Source organism: Labrus mixtus, chromosome 11 (genome assembly GCF_963584025.1).
Source record: "Labrus mixtus chromosome 11, fLabMix1.1, whole genome shotgun sequence".
NCBI lineage: Eukaryota > Metazoa > Chordata > Actinopteri > Labriformes > Labridae > Labrus > Labrus mixtus.
The window spans coordinates 9,958,090-9,983,112 of NC_083622.1; the positions used below are offsets into that span (position 1 = coordinate 9,958,090).

Here is a 25,023-nt window from a genome sequence, read left to right on the forward strand (position 1 = left end):
TCAGATAAATCAGCTCTTGTCCTCTACTGCAGTGGTTCTCAACTGGAGGGTTGAGGCCCAAAAGTGGGTCGCAGAGCCATTTTCAGTGGTTCCTGATCATGTGCCTGGGGGGAAAAAATGTCAAAAAGTGTCTGAAGTACTTTTTAAACATGTTTGTTTGGTTCTGTTTCTTTGCTCTGTCATGTTTTGTACTGAGGTCTGAGGTCCAAACTATAAATGTTTTATTAAATATATCTGAGTAGATGAAGAAATATCAGAAACTTGGGTTGTGATTTTTCTTAAAAGAGTTAGTGGTGGGTGCTGAGACCAGTTGAGGATCACTGCTCTGTTGTATTAAGAGTCTATAATAATGCATAGCATTCAGAATCAGAAATACTTTTTTAATCTCAGGGGGGGAAAGACGGGGCAGCATAATACTTCTCTATGAATCAGGTGTTTTGTCTGTGAAATTTTAATCACAACCAGCTAGTGTTATAATCAAGACCACAGAAACCAAGACCAAGACATACCAGAGACCAGAACGCTCCGAGACGGAGACAAGACCGACATTTAGGGTTTGAGACCAAGTCAAGAACTAGAGCATAAATATCACTGAAAAATCATCTTGAGTGCAGGGTCACTCACTTGGACCGTTACACCAAGGATGAACTGCGGTCGAACTACAAATAAATTGAAGTGATTTGTTCTTTTAGAAAGAGGAGTTTTCCTTCTGATCAAAGTAATGACGTGGAAAAATAGCCAATCAGTGGTGGTCTTGATTTAAAATCTGGAGTCTGAGATCGAGACAAGACAGTCAAAATTCCTGCGATTCCAAGACGAGACCTTCAAAAAGTGGTCTCGAGACCAAGAGCTCTCTGGAGTACTATGATACTACAACGAGCACTAAAGCCTTCAGACTTTGGCTAAAACAAAGACCTTAAGTCAGACAAAACAAGCAGTTTGAAGACTTTAGTGCTGCAACTTCAGATGAAAATAATCAACTCTGTGTGTAAAGACCTTTAAGGTTAAAAAAAAAAGTGAAGAAACGTTTATATTACAGATAAAAAGCAGTAAGTCCTCCTACTTAAACTGGATTTACAAAATGTTCAATATTTTTCTTATCAATGATTTGTACATTTGATCTCATCTGTGTCAAACTGCTGGCCACTTTAGCAGACTCCGTCATCCAAAGATTCAAAATAAAAACTTTAAACATGTGACTCCAACAGACCCCACACAGAACTCAGACCGTTTTCAACAGAAGAGAATATTTTAATGAACACACTTGTCAAATGGAAAGGTTTGCTCCAGAGAGGCAAAGACATCCTGCTTGACCAGCGATGCTCATGTGAACACTCTTCAGGAAACAACTAAGACTGTAAACTGGAATGAGAAAGAACCGGGTTAGAAACTGAGAAGAAGAAAACAAAGAGAGGGGGAAAGAGGTAACAGGGTAACTCAAAAACATAAAGACTGAACAGCAGGAATACAATAGTCTGTGCAAGGTCAAATACAGTTTAAGTATGTACAAGCATATATTCTTTCACTGAACATTCAACAACAGCTTCGACTTAAATCCACTGTGAGGACTTTGTCGTCTCTTTACGGGAAACTTAAAGTGTTACTTCAGCAACACTGTTTCTGGGAAGTGCCGAGAAGCCGCCAGATTTCTTTTAGAAACCTCCGCTTGCTTTTCAAGTGCTACAGATGTCTTTAAAAGATAGAAAGTCAATATTTGACATGTTTGGGGTTTTTGTGCAACTTAGAAAACCATCACTTCAACGGGTTAACATTCAGTCGTGTGTGCTCGAGGTGCACAGCTTTTTTTTAATGCAGAGAAACATGAAGAGTCAAAGCTGAACAGACAGGACGCTTTTTAAAATACTGAACACAGAACTTCAGTGGGAGTCTTTTTTTTTTTTTTTTCCGATTGTTCTGTCTTTAAATGGTTTGTGGGCTTAAAGTGAAATAACACAGGCAAGAGGCAAGAAAACAATAAATGAGTGTTTCTTGATGGCAAAGTTAAAGATGAAAGCATTAAGCTCTTTCTATACTGAACTAGTGTAACTCTGAGAAAGGTCTGTTAAACAGACTGCAGCGTAAAGCCTGATGTTTAAGCTGCATGAACAATGATTGCAAACATAACAAGATAAATAATCCAGGAAAGAAACTGAACTTTGAATGTTGACCAGAAACTAGCAGAGCTCAGACAATTGTGACTCTGATTATCAGAAGGAATTTGAGAGCTCACTGATTCTTTTCTTTTTGTGTTTTTCCAGGTTAACTGTACGGATTGTTGTTTCGGGGTGAGATTAAGGCGGAGACCACGGGGATGATCTCAACTTAAGCATGGCGAAAGGCCAGATGTTACAAAAAAAGCAAGGCTTGTGACCTCAAGGTTGCTGGTTCAAATTCCAGTAATGTCAGAGGAAATGTAGATGAGGAAAAAACAAACAAATAAATAAACTCTTCCATCCTCTCAGCACGCAACGGTAAGGCCAGCCAAAGCAGATCTGGAACAAGGCCCGTCTTTCCACATCCTTTTTATTTCTTCTCTTCCCTCTTTGGGGGATCACCATAAAATTCTTCTTTATAAAAGAAACAATAATTTTTACAAGTATTTACAAAGGGGAGAACTGGGGAAACCAAGGCATTTAGTGTTTAGGTTCTAGGATGATCCACGGAGACGTTTCCGTCCCTTAGTCCCACATTCACAAAATGTTAACGAGTCCTCTTCGAGCGATTATTCGCCGTGGTTTTTCATTTCTCAGCCCACTGCTGCTTCAGGGGTTTGCCGTGTCCTGGGCCAGCCCAAGTCCCTGAGTTATAAATGTTTTGTTTTTTTTCTCTTAAAGCCACCGTGAGCACTTCAACCTGAATCTGAGTCACTGGTGTCCGAGGACGAGGATGACGAGGAGGAAGAGGACGAGTCCGAGCTGGAGCTGCTGCCACTGAGGCGCGTGGGCTGCGTGTTAGTCTCTGCAGCACTCGGCTTCTCCGCTGCAGGGAGGACGAAAGGTCGAGTTAAGCCGGATACAGAACAATTAATTAAAAGAAAGATAGGAACATATATATACTTCAAACTGAAGGTGTTTGTGGTGTATGAGGAGTGCAAATGCGAATGTAAAATACCTTTAGGTTTCGCAGGTTTCTTGACAGAATTGAGTTGACCGCTGACATCTTGAAGCCTCCTCTCCAGCTCTCTCCTCTTCTCCAGAGTCAGCTCCTCTTTTGACTTTCCGATGCTGCCCTTCTTTCCGGCTGTGTGCATGAAAAGGTGAATTTGTTACAGGGCTGAGTTCTATCCTGTTAGGGTGTTAATGAGCTGCAGTTTTTATTAACTGTTTTTAGGAGTGAAGTGTTCCAACATCAGGGGTTTTTCCCAAGGAAAATAATGGAGTCAGTGTTAGTAAGTAAGTGTGGCTCTTTTGGTTCAGGCTACATACAACCTAGGAAAAAAGCACTGTACACAAACTTCCCTGACATGTTATTGATTAGATGCTTCATGCACCAAGCATTCTGTAATAATGAACTTTCAACATGACTCTCTCAACCTTAAGAAGCTTATGCTGCTGTAATTACTCAGGAGGAAAACCACCAGCCCTTCAATCACTGCAACACATGGAGGGGAGGGATTAATTAAAGAAGTGGGTGCAGCACCTCGGGCTCAGAAACAACATGCCCGTCAACCTGCTGCAAAACATATGTGGATTTTTATTTTGTAAACTCAGTCGAGGGGAAATCTAAATCTGATATCAAAATAAGGGAACATTGCTGAACAAATAGAGAAAAGGCATGTTGAATGTTTTTAATGTTTGGTGTCCCGTTTGTGTTGTCAACAGTCTGCTTGACTTCTTTAGTAATAACTTCTTTAATAACTGTTTTGATTGCTCATCTTCCTCTTTACAGCTACTCTATATTCAATTCATTTATCTGTTAGGAACTTCAGTTGTGTAAAAAAAAGCATCAGTGGGCTCACAGCTCACATCAATTTCAGCCAAATTTCAGTTGTCTGTGTGTTTTTTGCTTAATGTTTTGATTTCACATTTTTTCTTGCTGCTTTGATGGGGCCACACTTAAAAATTGTCTTTTGTCTCCCCCTTCTGGCAGTAAGATGAATTACAAAGTGATGACTAATGCAATCCTTCTGATTTGACTTCAAGCCTCTCAAGTTACAGTTACTTATTTAACACCAATGCAGCACTAGTGACCCAGTATGGAAAACCACTACAAGCAACAGATTTTACAAACTCAGGTAAATCCTTCTGTATTTCACAGTAAAGCAGACGATGATGGTTCATGTAACCTTGTTCACATATGCACAAAACTCGGGAAAACAAGTGAGCTGCAGTCCAAATTTTCACTCAGACGTTGCCAATCATTTATTCAGCCAGCCCACCCTCATTTATTCACCGCAGGCGGGTGGATTGGGTGGGGGATAACAATCACATCCTTCAAATAATGTTTGGTTAGAAAAATTTATTTCAGATCTTAGAGTGGCACATCGGCTCTGTGTAAAGAGTTATGCAGCCAAAAGTGAAAAAATCTTAAAAAGTCTTTCTGGAGAAAATTACCAACCCTGCCTTTTGCTGTCCTGTAAAATATCAGAAATATTAACATGTCAACAAGTGCAGCTCTATTTAGGGGACATCATCATTAATTACATCGTTACAACGATTTGTAGTTTCACTTGCCTTGTTCAGTGTACGGCTTGCGGGGCTTCTTCCTCAGACACGTCATGACGTAGCGCTCCAGCTCTTTCAGCGTGGATGGCTTGAGTGTTTCAAAGTCAATCTCTATCTCCTCGGGGTTGGTGTCTCTCAGCGAAGGCTCCCTGGACTGAATGATGTGCACCACGCGACCCAGCTTCTCCCCCGGGAGCTTGTTAATGTCGAGGCTCAGCTGGCGCTTCTCATCGTATGACATGGGCACGATCTCTTCCTCTTCCTCGGAGTCATAGTGCGGCAGCATGGTAGGAGTCAGTGGAGGGTAGAACGGCTTCTTTGTTGTCCTGCAGAAACCAGGGTGATAAAGTCAGGACAAAAGCTCATTATCAGCTGCTTGATATTATAAATTAGTAATAATTAACAGTGTAAATGTCTCCACATAGTTATAAAGATGAGAGGTAGGTAATTATTCTACTAACTTGCTGTTCTTGTTGCTCTTCTTCCCCTGGTTTTTCTTGGGCTGGGAGCCTCCTGCTCTGGCTGATTTGCTTTTCAGGATTTTGCCGGGCATTTTCCATTCCTCTGATCCAGCTCGGCTCCTGACCCCTCGACTTCGCTTCTCCAGTTTCTTCTTTTTCTTCTTCTCCTTCTCCTTCTCCTTCTTCTCCTTCTTCTCTTTCTTCTTCTTGGGCTTGACGATGGGGCCTTGGGAGAGGGCAGCCAGCTGCTCGTGCACGGCTCTGAGCTGTTAGAAAATGACATTTAAACGGTGAATACTGGGAAAAACAGTTTTCAAGTGAAGTAAAGTTGCTACAATAGAGACAACTGGAGATCTTACCTGTGTGCACACCTGGTCCTGTAACTCAGCCAAACGGTGTGCCCGCTCCTCCTCGCTGTCTGAGTTGGGGCTGCTCTCGCTCTCTTCGCTCTCACTGCTGGGCTCACTCGCCGAAGTGGAGGAAGAAGAGGACGAGGAGGAGGAGGAAGAGGAGGACGAGGAGGATGGATGGCCGCTCATAGACATGGCTGTGCGATCCAAATGAGGTTCGTCTGGCATCTTTGCAAAACGGAACTCAAACACATCCTGTGGCAAAAAAAAAAGAAGAGAATGAGAGATCCCTAACTTTCTGCTGTTCCTTTTTTTTAAGTCTGATGAGTAGACAATGAATTGGAGAGCTAGGCTCACCTGCAGCTTGCGAGCCATGCCCACAACATCATGGTCAGGTGGGTTGTACTTGTAGCAGTTGGAGAACATGAGTCTGACATCACTGGCAAACTGCTGTGCTTCTCTGTATTCACGACAGTCCATCTTCCTCTGGTAAGAGTTGGGAAAGCACAAAGTAAGAGGCTAAACCAGGAATTCTTTTTTCTAATTTCAAAAGGGATATTTATATTTAAGTGTATTCTAAGAGACTATACTATACGTTGTTATGAGTAACACATTAGGAGCTATGTGAGTATTTGGGAGGTCACCTTGATAGTGCTGAGGTCCATGGGACATTTAATGATGTCATGATAGTCGTGCAGCGCCAGTGCAGTTGCGTCCACGGGGGTGTAGAAAGGCCAGGCGTACGCAGCGTGTTTCTTTGACAACATTTCTTTCAGCAGCACGCTGCAGTACCTCAGCTGAGGGCTCAGTTTGCCTTTCCTCGAGGGCACAGGCTGTACAGAGTCGGGCAAGTCCTTTTTGGGGGGTTTAATGGGGCGTCCACTGCCCACTCTGCGACCACCTCCTGCCATCATAGGCTGGAGCAGGACAGGACCTCCAGTGCTCCTGACCATCCCCATCCCAGGCGGGGTGTCCAAACCCATGCCCCCCATGGAGATGGTGTGCATGGAGGTGTCATGGACTTGGCCTCCGTGGCCTCCATGCCCGCTGTGGCCTCCATGGGTGCCGTGGCCACCATGGGCGCTGTGGCCGCCATGGGCACCGTGGGCACCGTGGCCACCATGGCCTCCTTTCCCCAAGCCCACCATGTGTGTTGGCCCCGACATGCCCACAGTCAGGCCCATAGTGGAGGGGGTGGTGGTGTCAGCCTTACGTTTCACTCCTTTTTTCTGTAAATGAACAGGTTGTAAGTTTCTATGCTCAAAACGTTGTTGCTTTATTTCAGTCCTTGTAAGAAAATATCATGATTCAAAAATGCTGACTAGGCTAAACCATTTGCAATTTTTATTTTCATAAGGTCCTCAAATCTGTATCCCTTTTGCCTTTTGGTAAATGGTCAATGGACTGCAGTGTTTCCCCTAGGTTTATAGCGTTGGGGGGGGGGACAAGCTGACACGGCGACACAAACACTTGAAGGAATCTTGGTGTTCATGCGTTACTTTTAATGACAGCTGTCTTTTTCTATCGGAAAGGTATCCTTAAATGACTTCTTTCCCTGATTTCCGACTCTAGCCACTATCCTATCTCTACAATAAAGGCACAAAAAGCCCAAGAATAAATCTTTAAAAAGAATATAATGGTAGGGGAAACACTGGACATGAATAAAGCTTCTCTAGTCTTCTGACTACTCAAAAGCGCTTTTACACCGCAGGTCACACCTACACATTCACATACTGATGGCAGAGGCTGCTATGTGTCCATCAGAAGTAACAAATCCCATCCATACACCACTGAAGAAGCAGCGGAAGCAACTTGATGTTCAGTGTCTTCCCAAGGACACATTGGACATGTGGCTGCAGCCGCTCTTTTAAAGACACCTTTACACCAGATCCAAAAACCAGATATTTGACATTTTGAAGACAGTATCAATTCATAAATATGCTAAATAGAAACTTACTAATCTTGTTTGACACAGATATTTTTTACATTATTGTTTTGGTTGTTATAATCAGTATGATGTTTCTCTGCATTCACCTTGGTTGTTGGCTGTGTAGGGTGAAGGCCCATGATGTTGGCTGGAGGCCGGGTTTTCGTCAGGACGGTCTGGGGAGAGTCGGCGAGCATTGACTCAGTGTCCGAGGAAGAAGGAGAGTAGGCTGACTGGGAGACTGCTGGCACCTGCTGAGCCCTCGATGCTGAGACGTAAAGTTTATTTAAATTGAGAAACAGAATTCAGCAACAGAAATATACAGGCTTAAAGAGTCATGTCTAAATTCAAGATTATTACTTAAATGACTGTGTGATCAAGACAACAAGTTGTCGAGGAACTCACAAGATTTGCGACCCCTTCCTTTACTGTTCTTGCTCCGAGGAGCCGGAGGAGGCAGCTCAATTTCATCCTGGGGCATCTGAGCCACCTTCTGGAGAAAGATCTTCTCTAAGGACTGGGCCATCAGAACAATGTCGTCTGTCGGCTAGGCAGGGGGAAAAAATATAAACACATAATAAGCAGAATGCAAAGAAGTCACAACTGTAAAAATAAATAAATGAAATGGAAGGCAAAAGTAAAATGGCAATGATTGGATGGAACTGAAAATGATGTTTGGTGTCAAACAAGGATAGTCAGGCAGAATCAAAAAGACTGCCACCTTGTTGTTGACCTTTGACACTTTCATTTTCCCTCATAACTTTTGCTGCAGCACATGTATAGAATATGCAAGTCAGCACATGTTCTGTTGTTACACAGTACTGCAGAGTATCCTCGTTTCTGTTTGCAAAGTGTTAGATGAACATTTTCTCATGGGAAATTTAAAAAGTTGTGAATTTCACTTTCTCATTATATGAAGAAAACACCTGGATCTCGACCCGGGCTGGGAACGAATCGTCAATAAACACTAGAACGTTTTGTTAAGACAAGTTAAAACATTACACTAGCTGTGAAGAGGGTCCATCTGATATTAAATGTAATCAGAAAAAGGAGGCCACAATATGAAGTAAGGAGTCAAAGTGAAATTAAAAGAGCAAAAAAAAAACACCTTGGGAAAAAGTCCATTTGACTTTTCAACCTACCTTGTTGTAGATGTAGCAGTTGGTGAACATTGTGTTGAAGTCCTGTATGCACTCGCTGGCACTGCGGTAGAAGTTGTTCTCCAAACGCTTTTTGATGGTGCCCATGTCCATGGGTTGTTTGATTATTTTATGGTAATCCTGAAAAAAAGGTCGACGGAGGCATGATAACCATTATAAACATGTTGTTGACATGTTTTAAGAGAATGAGCAGCTCCACCTCTTAAACCCACCGGCAGATTAAGCCTGTAGGCATCCACCGGCTCGTGGAAAGGCCAGGCAAAGTTATGCCTCCACAGACACTTCATCAGGGTTCTCTGAAGAAACTGAAGCTGGTTGGTCATTCGGCCCGGCCGGCTGGGATCCTTCACAGGGGGCTGTGGCGGGATAGGAGGCCCCTGGGGCAACGTGTGTGGCAGAGACGGGCTCTCAAAGTCCTCGTACAAGAGGGAGGGTTTTCGAATGCGTTTGCTCGAACTGGTGTGCTGGTCCATCCCGCTACAGGACAACCCTATCAGAGAGCTGCGGGAGAGGAGACAGAGAGTAAGAGGGGAAAGAGATAAAATAATAGCTCACTTTGGTTTTTATTCACCTGTAATCAGAGAGAGCAGTGAAGCAATTTTTGTTTGGGAATACAAAGACATATGAGATCCATGCAGGGAGAGATGCTAGGAAAGGAAGCAACCTTTGAGATAAATGTGCAGTTTTACCTTTGCAGTCATCAATTGCACAATTTATCAACTCTCATTATCACATGAATCATGATTAATCCCCCAAAATCAAAAAGAGCAGCTTTAACATGGCTCATTCACAAATCCACTGCCCAGTAAACCAAGCCCCTGCCCTAAAAAACAGTCATCAAGGGAACTAGGCCTGTATCAATAGGCTGCTACTTTTAGCACAGTCCTGGGAACCACCATTGCATGGGTCCTCCCCATCTCCAAAAACACATTCACTACACTGAGACTGGTTGATAAAACCAAAAAATATGTAGAATATATTATCATAGTACATCCTACAAAAATATAAAACACTGCTGCAGCAGCTTTGGCTCATAAATATTTCATGAATCAGGGAAAAATACATCAATTAACTCATGTATTTGACAGTGAGCGAATGCTCCTCTGCCCTCAAAGCAAACATTCACCCTGCTCTGTGAGAAGATGTAGAATATATTTTTAAAAAGTGTTTACAAAGACTCAGATTTATTTCCCAAAAATTACATAATTTTCCATTTTTTGTTAGTTGCAAGGATGCACAACAGAGCAACACTCTTTGCTGCACAGCAAACTGCCGAACCAATGAATGAAGATATTATTTCCGTGTCAGGTCATTTACAAGACCCATCCCACATGGCATTTTTTGGACACATGGGCTTGATTTACACATAAGAGTGTAAATCAAATGTTCCAGCATGTCATTTGGCCAACATCACAACAGCACCACTGACATGAACCATCCCCCAAATATTAATAACACTCCAAGATGTAAGATATATAACCAATCACACAACACAAGGCGCAATTCATCAATATAAACAAAACAAATAAAACAACATCATCTGAGTTCATCCCATGATCCAACCAGTTTACATATGATCCAGTTCATAAACCAATACATCAAATAATAGTCTAAGACATTTATCTGTACATTTCCTCCTCCTTTCCCAAGCTTTATAGATATTCCTTCAGAACAAGCAAAAAACATAACAACACAAAAACCATGGCTGACAGTTTTTGTGCCTTCAAGTGCAGTGCTATCTGTGTGTAATACATAAATATGTAAAATACTCAAAAATGGCTTATCAAGCAAAGACACACTTGGTTCAAATGTCTGCACAGCAATTTTTGGACATGAATTTGGCTTGTTTAGTTTTTTTTTTTCCAAATTAACAGAATGATGAATTTTCCTGCGCTCCCGTTAATGCCCTGGACTCAGGCAACCAAAGTTGGTCTTGGTTCTGGGGCACTTACTCTGCCCACTACTTCAAAAGTTACATACATGTAGGTTAAAATACAAGTACTGAATCTGTAGTCTTTGCTGCAGTTCAACAAAACTACAGAGACCGTGTCCGGTGTAGACCTGGGGAATCCCTAAGTCCACGTAGTCAGATGGAGCCCTCATGTCACAGTAAACCCTATCATCTCCTCTTCTCTTCTCTTTCCTCAAAGCAGACGCACATGAACGAGAATTAGAAGAAGTTCAATCTAACCCACACACAGACACACTCACTTGCCCTACTGACACACAAACTGTGGCAAAGCCTGTGAGCTGATTTACTACATCAGAGTCCAGGCAACCCAAACAAAGGCTAAACCGCATTAGCATTGAGAAAACCAAGAGCTTTTGGGTAATGAATGCAAACTTCTAGTCAAACACATTCAAGGTCCACTTAGCTGAACTTTTGAGTATAAAGCAAATTATGTGGTCCTAACCTAACTGAATTATGAAGTTTTGGGATGTGCTTGACCTTTAAAAAGAATCGATAACTAGGCACCTTTTAATCATTGGCCCTGCTGTTCACATTTCTTGAACACCTGAACAGAGAAAATCAATAATTTACAATATTTTAGCAATTTTGTGTAGGACATGGTCATTGTCCAAAATCAATGTCATGATATGTTTAGCATCGAGGCCTCTGTATCGTGGGGTTGTGTGAAATACCCAGCCATATAGCCTGGCCCGTGCTTCAACAACATGTTCTTCATACAATCAGATGAAGCTCCTGCCAACCATCAGCTACCCCCAGATTAATTGGTAATTAAGTGGTTAAAAGTGTTTTTTTGGCTTTAGGAGGGACATGTTGCAAAGACAACCACTGTGTCAAACATGAACAGCAGATAGACGTAAACACTGAGTAATAGATCATTATATGTATTCTTTCTTTTTTTTTTTAGTACCCACACTTCATTTTGTTCTGAATATTTAACAAAGTAATCATACAGGTATATTATCTGTACATGAAAAGCAGACATTATTTATCTGGGTTGAGTAATCTGTATTTTTCATGACCCAATACATCGCAGGTTGATAGAAAATATATCGCAATGTCTGATATTCAAAAATCATGCAGCCACATATAACTCCAACATGATAGAAACGTATACGCTGATGAAAGAAACCTCAGTAGTTTAAAACATCAATCTCCTGTTCTTTAAAGAAAAATGAACCGGTTGTTGTTATGTTTGAAGTTGTGAGTATCTACGTTATATCCCATACACTACAAAGTCATTACATTGGCAGAGTTGTGTTATTGAGAGCTAAACTTATCACCAATAGTGATTATGCATCATCAACTAGAGCAGGGGTTCCCAAACTTTTCATCCCTCGACCCCCAAAATAACAAATGTGGGAGACTGGGGACCCCCTCTGACCCTGAAAATGGTTAAAGCATTTCATGTTGCACACAGCAGTATGCACTAATAGGCCTATCAAACACTGACATTAAAACAACGCTAAAGCCTTAAAATCATTATATTATTTCAGTGTGTCTGTGTGTATCTTTGTTGACAAAGAGCAACCCAGGTGCCTACATTGTTAAAGTCAAATTGTTAACTTTTATTTCAGCACAAATCTCACCTAAGGACTATTTCACAGTAGTGGGTAAAATATGCAATTTGAAGTCATTTCAAAGATCAAACCTGCATACTCTCAACTTGTGCTTTAAAAGTATCAGCACTCGTTAAGTAGAGAATAAACTGCGTCTTGTTAGATGAAATCGAAACAAAGAAGGGCAAGTCAAGACTCCTGGATCTCCTTTGCAGCAGCAGCTGGTGATCGCGTGGTTCGATCGCCCCGCCCTCACTGTTTGTAAACACTGCCTCGCGATGACAGAAGCGCGTGACAGACGTCGATTTTCATTCAAAAATGAAAACACGACACGATCCTTTATCCTAATGCTGCTGCTCTGGAAAAGCTCAAACTTTAAAACCTGGGACTCAATTCATTTTTGCAGCAGCATACAGACAGACAGACGGACAGACGTGTTGTGCCCTAAAGCTAAAGGAGTATTCGCTTCGCGTTGCTAGGCAGCAGCAATGACACGCCAAATCTAACATCTCTGAATGCAGTAATTTTGATTTGAAAATGACGTAAACTGGCGACATATATGTTGACTGTTTGCACACCCGGTTGTGCTGCAGACGGCGGGATTAGCGTTAGCAGGGGTGCCTCCGATCGATGAATGACCCGGCTGACAAGAGAGAGCCGGCGGGGGAGCAGCCAGCTCAACCAGCCGCTGGGGGCTGATGCAGCTGTCATTCGGCGTCTCTGTGCCAGCTCAATAATGAAGCTCACAGCCAAAAGAAAAAGATGCGTCCGCAAATTAAACCTAACCCTGCTCCAAAAAGCTCGCTGTAACATCTTAAGCTAACCGCTGGCTGACAAGCTAGCGTTGCTATAGTGACGCTAACGTAAATAACGCTTGAAAAAAGACATTCAACGTTAGTCAGATTCTTTCAGCACAACAAGGCGGACTTTACCTGTCGTGGGGCAGGTTGACTGCCGCTTCCATCGGGCTGAAGGCGGTGTGTTTATTACTATCCAATTTCCTCAACCACTATTGACGCTGCACTTCCACTCAGTAACTCCGCAGTGAAATGGCGCTTTAACGCTTCCGCTTGACGCTATATAAACCCACCGCGTGGCAGTGTGACGTATTTCCTGCAGAGGTAGGAGCGGTTCTGCGCTCTTATTGGCTGTGACGAGACGTCTGTCAAATTTAAGCACACGCCCAGCAGTCTCTTCTCGGTACATGTTGTTCTCTGACATGTTGGAGCACAATGGTTGCAGGCTCCGCACTTCCCTGCAGTGAAGACTTTGGATTCTGGATTAGAATAACACACACAATCACGACTTAACTTCTAGTCTCTTATTTCCTTCTGCTCTCAGGAAAAGGTATCATAATGTCTCTGTGTTGTAAAGGTTTTCTGTTTCCTGTGCCCTGAAAAAACGCTTTGGATTTCTACGGAAGAGGATTAGGTCCATGTATGAAAAAAATACAATAAGAGCAGGAAGAATTCACTTTTCATTTTGCATTTAGAGAAAAACATCTAAATGTCAAGAATAAAGTTAAAATGGCGTGAATACAATTGAAACACTCAAAATAAATTCGAAATTTCACAAACGTGTTTTTTCTATTCTTTTGTATTTAACTATATTCTCGGTATTTCGATACTTTGAATTAATTATCATAATTGTAATTCTACTTATTCCAAACATTTTTGCCTTATTTTCTCAACATTTTGACTTATTTTGTTTGATATTCTGACTTTTTTCTTGATATTCTGACTTTTTTTCTTCTGGAAATGTGTTTATTTCTCATGCATGGCCCTAACCCTCTTCTGCAGATTGCTGAGTTGGTAGAAAATATTTAAGGATTATAATTAAAAGACATTACATTATATTACCTTTCCATAAATTCCAGCATGTTCACAGAAAGCTCGGCAACGGCAACTAAAAACAATAACAAGTCAGAATAATACCAGAAAAGACAGAAAAAGATTTAATGATGGATAAACGTTCATTTCTAAGAGACAGAGATACAGAAAGAGTACAAAAGCATCTAGAAAATGAAAAATACATGACAACCAAATCTTAAATATTCAGGATACAGAATTAGCAGAATCTACATTTGCAAAGTGTTAACACCAAAGTGGGATTATTATAGAAATTCTTCATAATCAATTCCATTCAAAGCCAACGGGCATATGGGAGCTTCCCATTGGTCAGTACTATTAGATGATCTGATGATACCATCGTTAAGCAGTTGTCCATTAAATGCTCTCCTTTGGTTTAATGAGACAAATGTTAAAAATCAACGGCTTTTTATCCACATCACCCACTCCAAGTAGAATCAATCTTTATCAAGCTGTTTGGATTCACACGACTCACTCAAGGCCGTCTGATCCAAGTTTTCATGTTTCTCTCATAACAGTCCAAAAAAAAAAAAAAAACAAGGAGTTCAAGTACAACTTACTCACTTACTGCTTGAGTGCAGGAAAAGAGGAAATATTCTCAAACAGAAAACACTCTTGACAAATCCATAATATTGAGGGAATTCTCACAATAAAGGGTTCTATTCAAATAAACAAGTACTACTGGATTCTTTACCATTCAAAGCAACTAAAAGAACTAAAAGCTAAATCATTTTATACAAAAAAAATTGATAAATTGTCTGTCAAGACACTTACATTCCAAGGGGCTCCTGGGCGCTGGTGGAGCAGTGGTTATTGCGGGAGCCCCATGTACGGAGGCTGTAGTACTCCAAGCGGGCGGCCAAGGTTAAAATCCGACCTGTGGCTCCTTTCCCGCATGTCATTTTCCACTCTCTCTCTTTCTCTCCCTGCTTTTCAACTCTATCCACTGTCCTGTCTGTACAATAAGGGAATAAAAGCCCAAAAATATATCTAAAAAATTTATTAAAAATAATAAGGGGTAATAGGGTCTCTGACGGCCGACCTTTGGCTCCATTCCCGCATGTCATTTATCTTTCCCACTCTATCTGCTTCAGACAAAAAGCCCAAATAAATAAATCTTTGGGGACAAATATAATAATTTAAGAGCAACTTTAAAAATATGTGTAAGATGTTCTTTTGAGTTTAGTTTTATAAATAAAATTAAAAAATACAATATAAACTGGACCAGGTCAAAATGGAGAAACCAAACACGGCGAGTTAAATAAAAAAAAATGCAATGAAAATGTAATCTTGGTACCACATGTACCTGTCAGCTCACGTACACTCCTTCGTACATGACAGTAGGGTGAAGAAAATGAAATGGGTATCTTAACCCCGGAGAGCTGCACAAGGTGATGCATAATTTATCTTCTAATTTGCCCAATCGGCTTAAGCCTGATTTATACTTCTACATGTAATCTATGCCTTACGGTTGTGAAGCCCTGGACCTACGCAGGAACTTACGTACTGTACATAGCCTGACGTGCACCCTCTCAAAAATGTGACTACACCTTGAAACGATGCAGACTGCTAGCCCTGCCATTGGTCCGCTAGATAGTTGAGTAATCCTTGCATTTACAACATTTTCTGTATCGGGCCGTTTTCAAAATTCTGCAGAAGGAAGAGCACTAGGACAGTATTTATCAGCTCCAAACCCAACATAATATGCTCGGTTCCAGTCGCCATGGTTTTTTAGTCATTTAGTCAAAGTAGCAGAGAATGTGGCAGAACTGGACACTGGCTATATACAGTAACTGGCATGGTAATCACATTGTTAAGTAGTGGTTTGGTTACAGGCAAAGCAATGCAGAGCTATGCAGACAAACACACACACACAAAGACGTAGAGGTCACTTTGGCGTAGCTAAAGTGTAGACTCAAGGTAGGAATATAAATCAGGCTTTAAAGTCGGGACATTTTACCACTAACCCTCCAGTGACTTGACTGCTTCTCTGGCTCTAGTGCAACCACTGCTTTCTATCATTGTGAACCGTTGCCCTCCTCTCCTTGACGGTGAAAGCCGGTATTCTGCTTTCTCACCATCTCGGCATAAAAACCGTCTTTCTCCAGCAGCTCATCGTGACTGCCCTCCTCTTCCACCGTCCCCTCGTTGAGTACAATGATGTGATTCGCCTTTTCAACGACACTCATCTTGGTGGAAATCAACAGCACGGTGCAGTCCTTGGTTTGGTTCAGCAGAGCTTGGTGGACCTGATGAGTACAGCGATGACTCGGTGTTACTGCACATGTAGAAAACAGTATTTAAAAAAATTAGCTGAATGGGAAACATTAGAAGAAAATATTACCTGGTATTCATTCTCTGGGTCCAGGTCACTGGTAGCGTTGTCCAGGATCAAGATTTTAGGACATCTGATTAAAGCTCTTGCGATGGCAATGCGCTGCTTCTGTCCTCCTGACACCTGGCCTCCCCTCTCTCCGGCATCTATCCAACATACACATATATTTAATGTGTCATACTTATAGCAGGTCAGGGCTTCATCAAGTGACCTGTAAGGGCGCACTCACACTAGGTCCAGTTAGCCCATACCATGCTGAAGCCTGATTGCCCCCAGAAATAACCCCCACCTAACAACATCCTAATACGACACATGAATGGCTTTATGTAATTATGAAGCAAGCTTATTTTACAAGACAGGCGGACTCAAAAATACAAGATAAAAAAAAATAAAAGTTGTTCATTGTTCCCTCGTTGAGTACTAGGTTTATATATGTGTGTTATTTTAATAAAATGAAGGACAATGAATAATGAACAACTTTTATTACAAATTGTTCCAGGGAGTAAAAAGATCCCGTGAAGATCCCCGCTCGAGCATTTGCATATATGGAGGCTAAGTTTGTGGGTCAAACCTGTGTCGTATCCACTCGACAGCTCCATGATGAAGTCGTGCGCACTGGCCCGCTTGGCAGCTCTGTACATGTCATCGTCCGTAGCATCCTCTAAGCCATACTTGATGTTCTCCCGCACGGAGCGAGCAAACAGCACGCAATCCTGACTCACCACAGCGATCTACAAAAACAAACAAGATGGAGAGGAAACGTTTGTGACTTTGTAACTGTCACAGCTTTCTCTGAGAATTTATTCAGAAATGAATGGCAACAGGAGGATAAAACCAGGCGCAATATTTGAAAGTGTCCTAAAAATTCTGTGACCAGTCGACATACAATTAAAAAAGCAAGTGTCAGGAGAAAATTAAAACACCAGCAAAGCAGTGAAATAACTGATTCTACCCAGCTTTAAAAGCCTCAGGATTTTTCTAATAAGCTGCACAAGCAGAAACTAGGATCAATATTGGAGATGCTTTTGAAAAATGGAGAGAGGTTAGAAAGCAGAAGTTTACAGACTGATGCAGAGCTGGCTAAACACTGAAGCTTCAGTGTCCACCACATGGCAACCTGCATGAGCATCGACTCTAGAGAGGAGGGGGCGGGGGGAGACAGCTCTCTACAATGTTTAGAATTTGGACTGCAGTGCCCATTTTAAACACTAGGTGTCAGAGTTATATTGCTCCTTTAACAGTAAGAGTTTCTATACAAAACAAAAGGTGTTGCCTGAGTCTTTTGGACAGGGCTCCACACATAGAAACCCTCAAAAACAATTCCCCATAGTGCTGCTGGTTCGGAACATAAAAAAGGAGAAAATGCCTTGTGACAAGAGACAACGCACCTGCTCATGTAGGTACTGGTCTTTGTAGTTTTGGAGTGGTTTTCCATCCAGTAGGATTTGTCCTTCTTCGGGCTGGTAAAATCTCTCCAGCAGCTTCACACAGGTGGACTTCCCTGACCTGTTAAGACCCACTAGGGCAGTGATTTGGCCCGGTTTAATGTCCAGAGACACATCCTGGCAGATGGGAGGAGCAGAGTGAGTTGGTAAAAGAACTATACGGGGAGAGTATAATAAACACACATAAATACAAACATACCTTTAACACAGGAGTGCTTTGTTCTTCCTTCTTAGGATAGGAAAATGACACGTGCTGGAATTGAATGTGTCCCTCAAGACTTTCAGGTGCTAAAGTGCCGTCTTCGGGTACTTCAGGTTTGCGATCCAAAATCTCAAAGATCTTCTCAGAGCCACCGATTGCCTTTCTCACCTCGGGGTAATAACGCATGACGGCCTGGGGGAAAGGTGAACGTAAAAGAGGCCTTAGTGGAAATTGACTAAATGATTTTTCTTTTGAGTAAAATGCAAAGAAAGTTGGACCAAGGACATAACACTTCATTCAAACGATATATTGGCCCGTCGCTCACCTCAACAGCTGAGGCAAACTGTAGCTCGTAGAGGACAAATGACACCAAGTCTCCGCTGCTGACGGTACCCCTGGTCACTAGAGTCCCCCCATAGTACAGAATACACACCTTCAGGGCCAGAGTGGTCATCTGGGAGAATACAAAGAATCATTTACATGTTATACATAGGTTTAATGAAACATGGATGACATCGGCCAATGCTTTCTAAAGAGGCAACTGAAGTCCTAAGATTGGCTGGCACCATATTGGAAATGCTATCTCAACCTAACTTATGATCAATGTAGCAAATAGGTGAGTCGGTGCTGAGGTGGGCTTTAAGCAAACAATGTGCCCACCTGTCAGTCAACTCAGCCATGCCCCTAATTATGCAAATGTATGAGTAACTCCTAGGCTTAAAAAAAATGTTTTACCAGGGAAAGACCATGAGTAAAATGATTTTTTAAATATGGGATTTATTACTTTACTTTTGCAAGAAGCCTCGAGTGGGCAATAGATGAACTGCAGTTTGTTTTGCTCTTCTACAATGGCTTCATTTTTCAACACTGAAAGGTGTCACTAGGTTGAAAAATGCGAAATTACAAAACTGAGTTTTCCACTTACACTGTTTGCCCAGGTAGAGGCCGCATACGCTGCTGCTTCCTGTTTATTTAGAGCGTACGTATCGTCCAGCTGCCGTTTGTACCTCTCCGTCTCTCCGTCCTCGTTGGCAAAGCTCCTCACCGTCTTCATGCAGGAGAAGGTTTCTGTGGCCACCTGGTTTGCCTTAGCCAGTGACGCCTGAACTTTAGCAGCAATTTCCTGAAAAAAAATGGATTGAATTCCAAAATAGTCAAGAGTTTATAAACATTTAGAAATACCATAAAACTTCATATAAAAGCCCGGCACAGGCGTGGCCAAACGGCAGTTTGTTTTGGTTTCACGCTGGCGCTCAAGGGCGACATCTACTGGATCAAAAAGTCGCACATTCTTCCTTTAAAGACTACGTGATGTTTAGGGTGCTCCTCTTTACCTGGTGGAAGCTTCCTGTGAGCTTGGGTATGACCCAGATGATGGGCAGACCCATGCAGGTGAGCAGGGTCATTTTCCAGGACTGGCTCACCATGAACCACAGGAGGAAGCCAAAACGTCCAGAGTACCACATCAGGAGACTTAGTTTCTCACTCAGGGCTTCACTCATGTCATTAGTGTCTGTGGTTATGCGTGACACCAGCTCACCTGAGGAAGAAAAAAAAAAAGACGTGCATTAACCTTGTGGAATAATAAACCCTTTGTAAGTAGGCAGAGAACTGACAGGATTTACAGTATGCACATGTCTCACCTGTTGGATTGTCATCAAAGTAGGCGATCTCCTGCTTTATGACGGTCTGGAAGACATCTTTCTGCACTAAGGTGTGCACGAGGCTCATGGTGCTGTTGTACATAAGGTCGCAGAAAAACTCAAGCACAGCACTGAAAAATAAAACAGAGGAGGTGTAAAGCATCCAAAACAATCACCACAGAGGTTATCTTACACTATAAACGACCGCCTGAACTTACAATGTTCAAATAAAAACATTTTCTGTACCATGGCTGACTATTAAATATGTATTCCTGTATGGCATAAAAACGTTCTCCGTTACAAAAGATGCCTAAAATAACATATTTAACTGCTGTTTTCTAACTCTACTCATCTTGTATTCCATGGATTTAGAGTTTCCCTATTAAGTTTGCCGTGTTATTACTAGTGTTTAGGGCTGGGCAATTAATCGAAAATTAATTGAAAACGACATTCAGAACCTCTAACCGACGTAATCTTGCCCATGTGAATTATCTCGATTATTTTCAGGGCAGTCACATGACGACACGTCCAATCCACGATATGGAATCAATGTCCGTCGTTTGGACACATTTTGACTTTGGGGAAGACGACACCGAACAAAAAGAAGCCAAATGTGCGGAAAAACTGTTTCTGCGAGAAAAGCAAGTTATTTATTTTCTACTGTTTTAGAGAAGTTCATTTCTACTTTAAAACTAAAATGTGTCGTCTTCATTTCAAGCGATGCTTTTATTTCAGTTTGAAATATTCAATAAATAACCACAAAATATTGAATCAGATATGCACTCTTTCATTAGAAAACATATCCCAGTTTTAATAGTTGAGCTCATTTACAGTAGAGAGCATGTCAGTGAACTATGAGGGCAAAATACAAAAACTAATTAATCGTTCATTAATGGTAATCAAGGTGTATGTGTTACATATGTTGTGTGAAACAAATACATTAAAATGATAGTTTAACGGTTTTATACGAGGGGTTAATTACCTGCCGATAGTCATAAACGTCATGCGTGTGATGGCCTCTGTGAAAGCATCCGGTGCCGATTCATTCTGGATCCAGTCAGCCACACGACCAGTGTACTGAGGAATGGCCATCTCACCTGAGGGCAGAAGTTTACACTCATTTATGATACATTAAGTTCACAGGTTTGTGGAAGAAAGTGCAAAAAACAAAAAAACAAACAACAACAGCAAAATGCACAGAAAACAACGAGAGCTAAATCGACGTCTGATTTACCGTAAGAAGAGAAAAGAACGAGCAACAACACGGCTACAAAGCGCCCCGCATAGGGCCTCATGTATCCCAGCAGCCTCTTCAGTGAGGAACTGGTATTATCTTGGGGCTCCTCTGACGCCCCCCCAGTCCACAGAGACGAGAAGTATCGTCCCCAAGAGAGCAACAGAGACGACACGTACTGACTCCAGTAGAGCCATGCCACCAGCGTCACGACGTAACCCTGACACACCTGCAACACAAATATGACACAGGCTAGACAAAAATACTTTCATTTTTCTGATGAGTCTGGAAAATGTTTGAGTGGATTTCTCTCTCTTCAGACTGGTTTGGTTTTTGGTTTCAGTTTTATTCCTGCTAGAGGATTTTTTTGTTGCTACTGATAATCACCATTAAGTCTTTTAAAGACCAAGTTATAAAACCTTCACATACAGAAAATGTGATCACTCACTAGATCAACAAAGTGTGTTAATTGTACTTCTTTCTAGAACAATAATGTGCTACCCTCGGTCAAGACTGCGTCCGCACAAGTCTGCTTGGGCACAGTACGGATTGCCTGGTGTGCACTCAAGTAATTGTAATCATTTACACTCCACCTTTGGCATTCAAAGAACCTACCCACCATCTATGAAAGGAGCCCTTTAGCAAGGCACAATGCCACGTTATTATTAATTATTTCTTTACCAGGTTTGTTATGAGAGAAAAAATATGACTTTTCCACCAACACATGAACACACATCATGGTGAGGGAGCTCCCTTCTCACATATCTATCCTCTAACTAACTACGACTATCATAGTAGTGTAAAAACCAAAATGGAGCCACCCACCCTCTCCCAGGAGTGCCACCCCCACACCGCCTCCGCGGTGGGCTGCCCCAGGATCCAGAGGAGAGAGGTGTACGCGGGGAAGTGGAAGCAAAGAACTCCTAAACTCTGCAGGCCTGCGAAGCTGCTCATCCACGGCGAGCTTCCAGGGTAGTTGAGGGTGAAGAGAGCGAGGAGGACAGCCCGGGTCAAGCCTCCTCCCCACAGGGCGATGAAGGGGTAGGAGAGGAGGACAGGGTAGAGCTGGGCCAAGCGGACGGCGTGAACCACGCACACATCCAGGCAGACGAAGAGCAGGTAGAAAAAGGAGCTCATTTTCTGCATAGTGTACGGGGTCTGCAAATAAAAGTGAAAGAGAGAGTCAGAGGCATTCAAGTCAACCGTAACGTGCTCAGTCAGGTTTCACATGTAGGGACTAACTGATTAACAGCAATAGTTCTATAATCAGGAAGAACAAGCCTTGATAAGCAGAAGTACGTTTTCATTAAGGTAGGGAAATCAAATTAATGAATTCACTGAGGTGTCTGCACTCCTCTTTCTCTTGAAGTTAGTAAATGCAGTGAAATCAGCTTACCTGTTTAGACTTATTCCTACGTGTTGTGTTTAAAGGGAAAACTTTTCCCTCTTGAGATCTCTTCAATATACTTTTGAGTGTGATAAAATGTGCAGAGTCTACAGCTGTCTTTGCTTTGGGTCAGGTGGGTATATTCTTTAAACAAGCCCTCAGAGTCGGGAAGGTTTTTGGGGATTTGTTCAGAAAATTAAAAATATTTTTCACTTAGTTATTGCTCCAGCAGGAATAGAGGAGAACGGAGATACAATAATTCACTCAGCTGCACAGGTGGGTATATTCTTTAAACAAGCACTCAGAGTTGGGAAGGTTTTTGGGGATTTGTTCAGGAGAAAATTAAAAATATTTTATATATTTTTTTTCACTTAGTTATTGCTCCAGCAGGAATAGAGGAGAACGGAGACAAATATACAATAATTCACTCAGCTGCATGTGAGCAAATCACAGGGAGCTGGATGGGCATTAAATCACCACCTATTAATCTACCAGGTGGTTACTTCCCAAGAAGTGCAAGGTGCATTTGAGCAAGGCACCGAACCCAGATCGGCTCTGGTGTGCTCTCTGTAGCAACCCCACTCTGACATCCCTCCACTAATGCATGTCCACATGTTCTGTTTGTGCATGTGTGTATTTCAGGCCTGTGTGTGTGAGAAGCATGTCTGTAAATAACAGAGTGTAAAACCAGAATTTCCCCTCAGGGAATAATAAAATATGTAAGGAAAAGAAGGATCCAATTCCCCCCACAAACACAAATCTTCTTGATTTGTTTTTGTTTTTCTCACTACCTTCTCTTCTGTCCTTTACTGTACTTCTTATATGTCTGTATTCTTGTTTATTAAGCGCACAAAATAATGTATAAATGAGCCAGGATGAACAAAAAAGATGATGATCTTTGACAACATGTAATGTAAAAAGCTGCAATAAAGTCCCAAGAGTTTCACAGATGAACACATGCACACATAAAGAAATAAAAGATGACCACTGTGGGCAGAAACATATCAAATTCAAATCTAAATAATTCACCTTTGTGCACCTTTTTTTTTTACTTTGCTCTCACTCTGCTGCAGATTGTGTTCAGCTTTACTTTCATTTTCTTCCACCCTGCTGATTTCTTTGAAACAGTTTTGGCAGGAAGCCGAGGACAAACAAACTGACGCACAGAATCACCGAAATTAGGAAAACACTCCAAAATACAAGATCACTATCAGTATTACTGAGTCAACATACATACAAATGTTAAAGTAAGTGAGTTACTGTAATGTTAACTAGCTCCGTCTGGCTTAGCAGGCTATCGTTTCAGTTTTTCAAATCCAACTTACATGTCTTCAACGCTGATGTTTTGGAGGCTTTGTAATCGTCTGAGAAGGTAGAAAAAGACGATTAAACTTCACCTAATGAACCGAACTTGTCAGGTAATGATTCCCGAGCTCCTGCTCAAGCTGTCGGCGAGGTGAAACCATCGAAGAGAAACCGAAAGTGTTGTTTTTTTTATCGCCTCTATGGTAAGTCCCCTCTGAGTCTGCCATCAGGAAGGAGGACACACGCTCTATTGTGAGTTTACCTTCCCTTCAAGAGGTCCTAGTTTCATAAAGGTAACTTCAAAAACGACAGTGTCTTTACGTTGTTAATGCATAACCACGTGTGAGTACAGTACAGTGGTAATTTGATACGTCGAAAGTAACAAACAGTCGGACAGCGCCATCTCGTGGTCAGATTCTTTATTGTCCCACAAAGGGGACATTTGTTTTGCAGCATGAGTACACCTACAGTCTACTCCAGGGAGGGGCAACTTTGGGGACAGGAAGGGCCACATTCATTTCATTCTCACTGCCAGATGGGGCCAAATTGTAGGACACGAAAACGATTACAGTCAATTATGTCTCAAATTTAACTCAACATATGCCAGTGATCAAATATTATTATGGACATTTTTCTGGTTTTCATGATTTCATGGCAGATTTAGTCACGTTTTCTTCATGTTTCCAATTAATTGATGTGTAAAATTTGACCTTGAGGGTTGATGGGGGCCGCCAGTTGCCCACCCCTGGTCTATGGAGTACACAGAAAGCAAGATAAGCAATGACAACATCAACGGTAAAATCAAAATAAAGTAAATCAGGACACATTATGAAACAATATAAACATTGCAGTAAATCAGTCAAACAGGCATACCAAAATTTTGTATGTGAGAAAAATCAAGTCTGACATGAATTTTGAAGACTTGTATATTGCTTTCAAATAGATGGCCATTTTACAGTGACCCTGAAGTGCAAAACACGAAGACAAAATTTAAAAATTGCACATTTTGTCGTCTCGTTTTCTGACGTTGTCCTTGTGTTTTGCAATTTGCTGTTCTGTTAAAAACATTTTTTTAAAAACTGACAGCAATAAACACTGATTAAAACTGAACTGATTTTGTTTTTAAAGCTCACAACGAAATAAACACTATTAATCCTAAACTATAATAACCTTGCTGCCCATAAGTGAGTTGTCCTTTTATGTTCTGCGAGCCATTAAGACGACTGAAGGCCGAGACCATGAGCAGAAACTTTGAACTCCCTGATAGCTTCCTTCCTTCCCTTGCTTTCATGTCAGAAGGAGGATGAGCAGAGATATATCTGTTCCCTCTGTTTTTAACCTCAAGCCCCTATAAATAACTCGTCCTTAAAATATGTTTCCCTTTGTGTCTACTTTGAAACTTCTGGGGCTCCGTATATTATTGTGTGTGCCAGAATGAACAAAATAAGTGATCACATTTTTGACAATGTAAAAAAAAAAGTCATCATCATTTTACTGAAGAATGCCACTTTTAG

General features: G+C 41.7%; 2 protein-coding genes across 2 annotated transcripts; both read right to left on the bottom strand.

Moving 5' to 3' along the window:
* Window positions 1–1,230: 1,230 nt before the first annotated feature.
* On the bottom strand, window positions 1,231–13,310 carry brd2b (bromodomain containing 2b). The gene is made up of 12 exons (XM_061049883.1): window positions 13,023–13,310; window positions 8,775–9,063; window positions 8,545–8,682; window positions 7,808–7,949; window positions 7,510–7,670; window positions 6,120–6,704; window positions 5,833–5,961; window positions 5,485–5,730; window positions 5,126–5,391; window positions 4,674–4,990; window positions 3,112–3,240; window positions 1,231–2,979 (listed from the first exon to the last, which is right to left on the bottom strand). Exons 1-12 carry the CDS (start codon window positions 13,052–13,054, stop codon window positions 2,849–2,851), a joined length of 2,565 nt encoding a protein of 854 aa, XP_060905866.1. The 5' UTR covers window positions 13,055–13,310; the 3' UTR covers window positions 1,231–2,848.
* A 733-nt stretch (window positions 13,311–14,043) lies between these two features.
* Window positions 14,044–23,750, bottom strand: tap1 (transporter 1, ATP-binding cassette, sub-family B (MDR/TAP)). The gene is made up of 13 exons (XM_061049888.1): window positions 23,530–23,750; window positions 21,643–21,975; window positions 20,818–21,046; window positions 20,566–20,680; window positions 19,584–19,714; window positions 19,275–19,480; window positions 18,866–19,063; window positions 18,266–18,394; window positions 17,938–18,132; window positions 17,682–17,855; window positions 16,865–17,024; window positions 16,303–16,439; window positions 14,044–16,207 (listed from the first exon to the last, which is right to left on the bottom strand). The coding sequence occupies exons 2-13, from the start codon at window positions 21,961–21,963 to the stop codon at window positions 15,977–15,979; spliced, it is 2,226 nt and encodes a 741-aa protein (XP_060905871.1). The 5' UTR covers window positions 21,964–21,975; window positions 23,530–23,750; the 3' UTR covers window positions 14,044–15,976.
* Window positions 23,751–25,023: the final 1,273 nt, after the last annotated feature.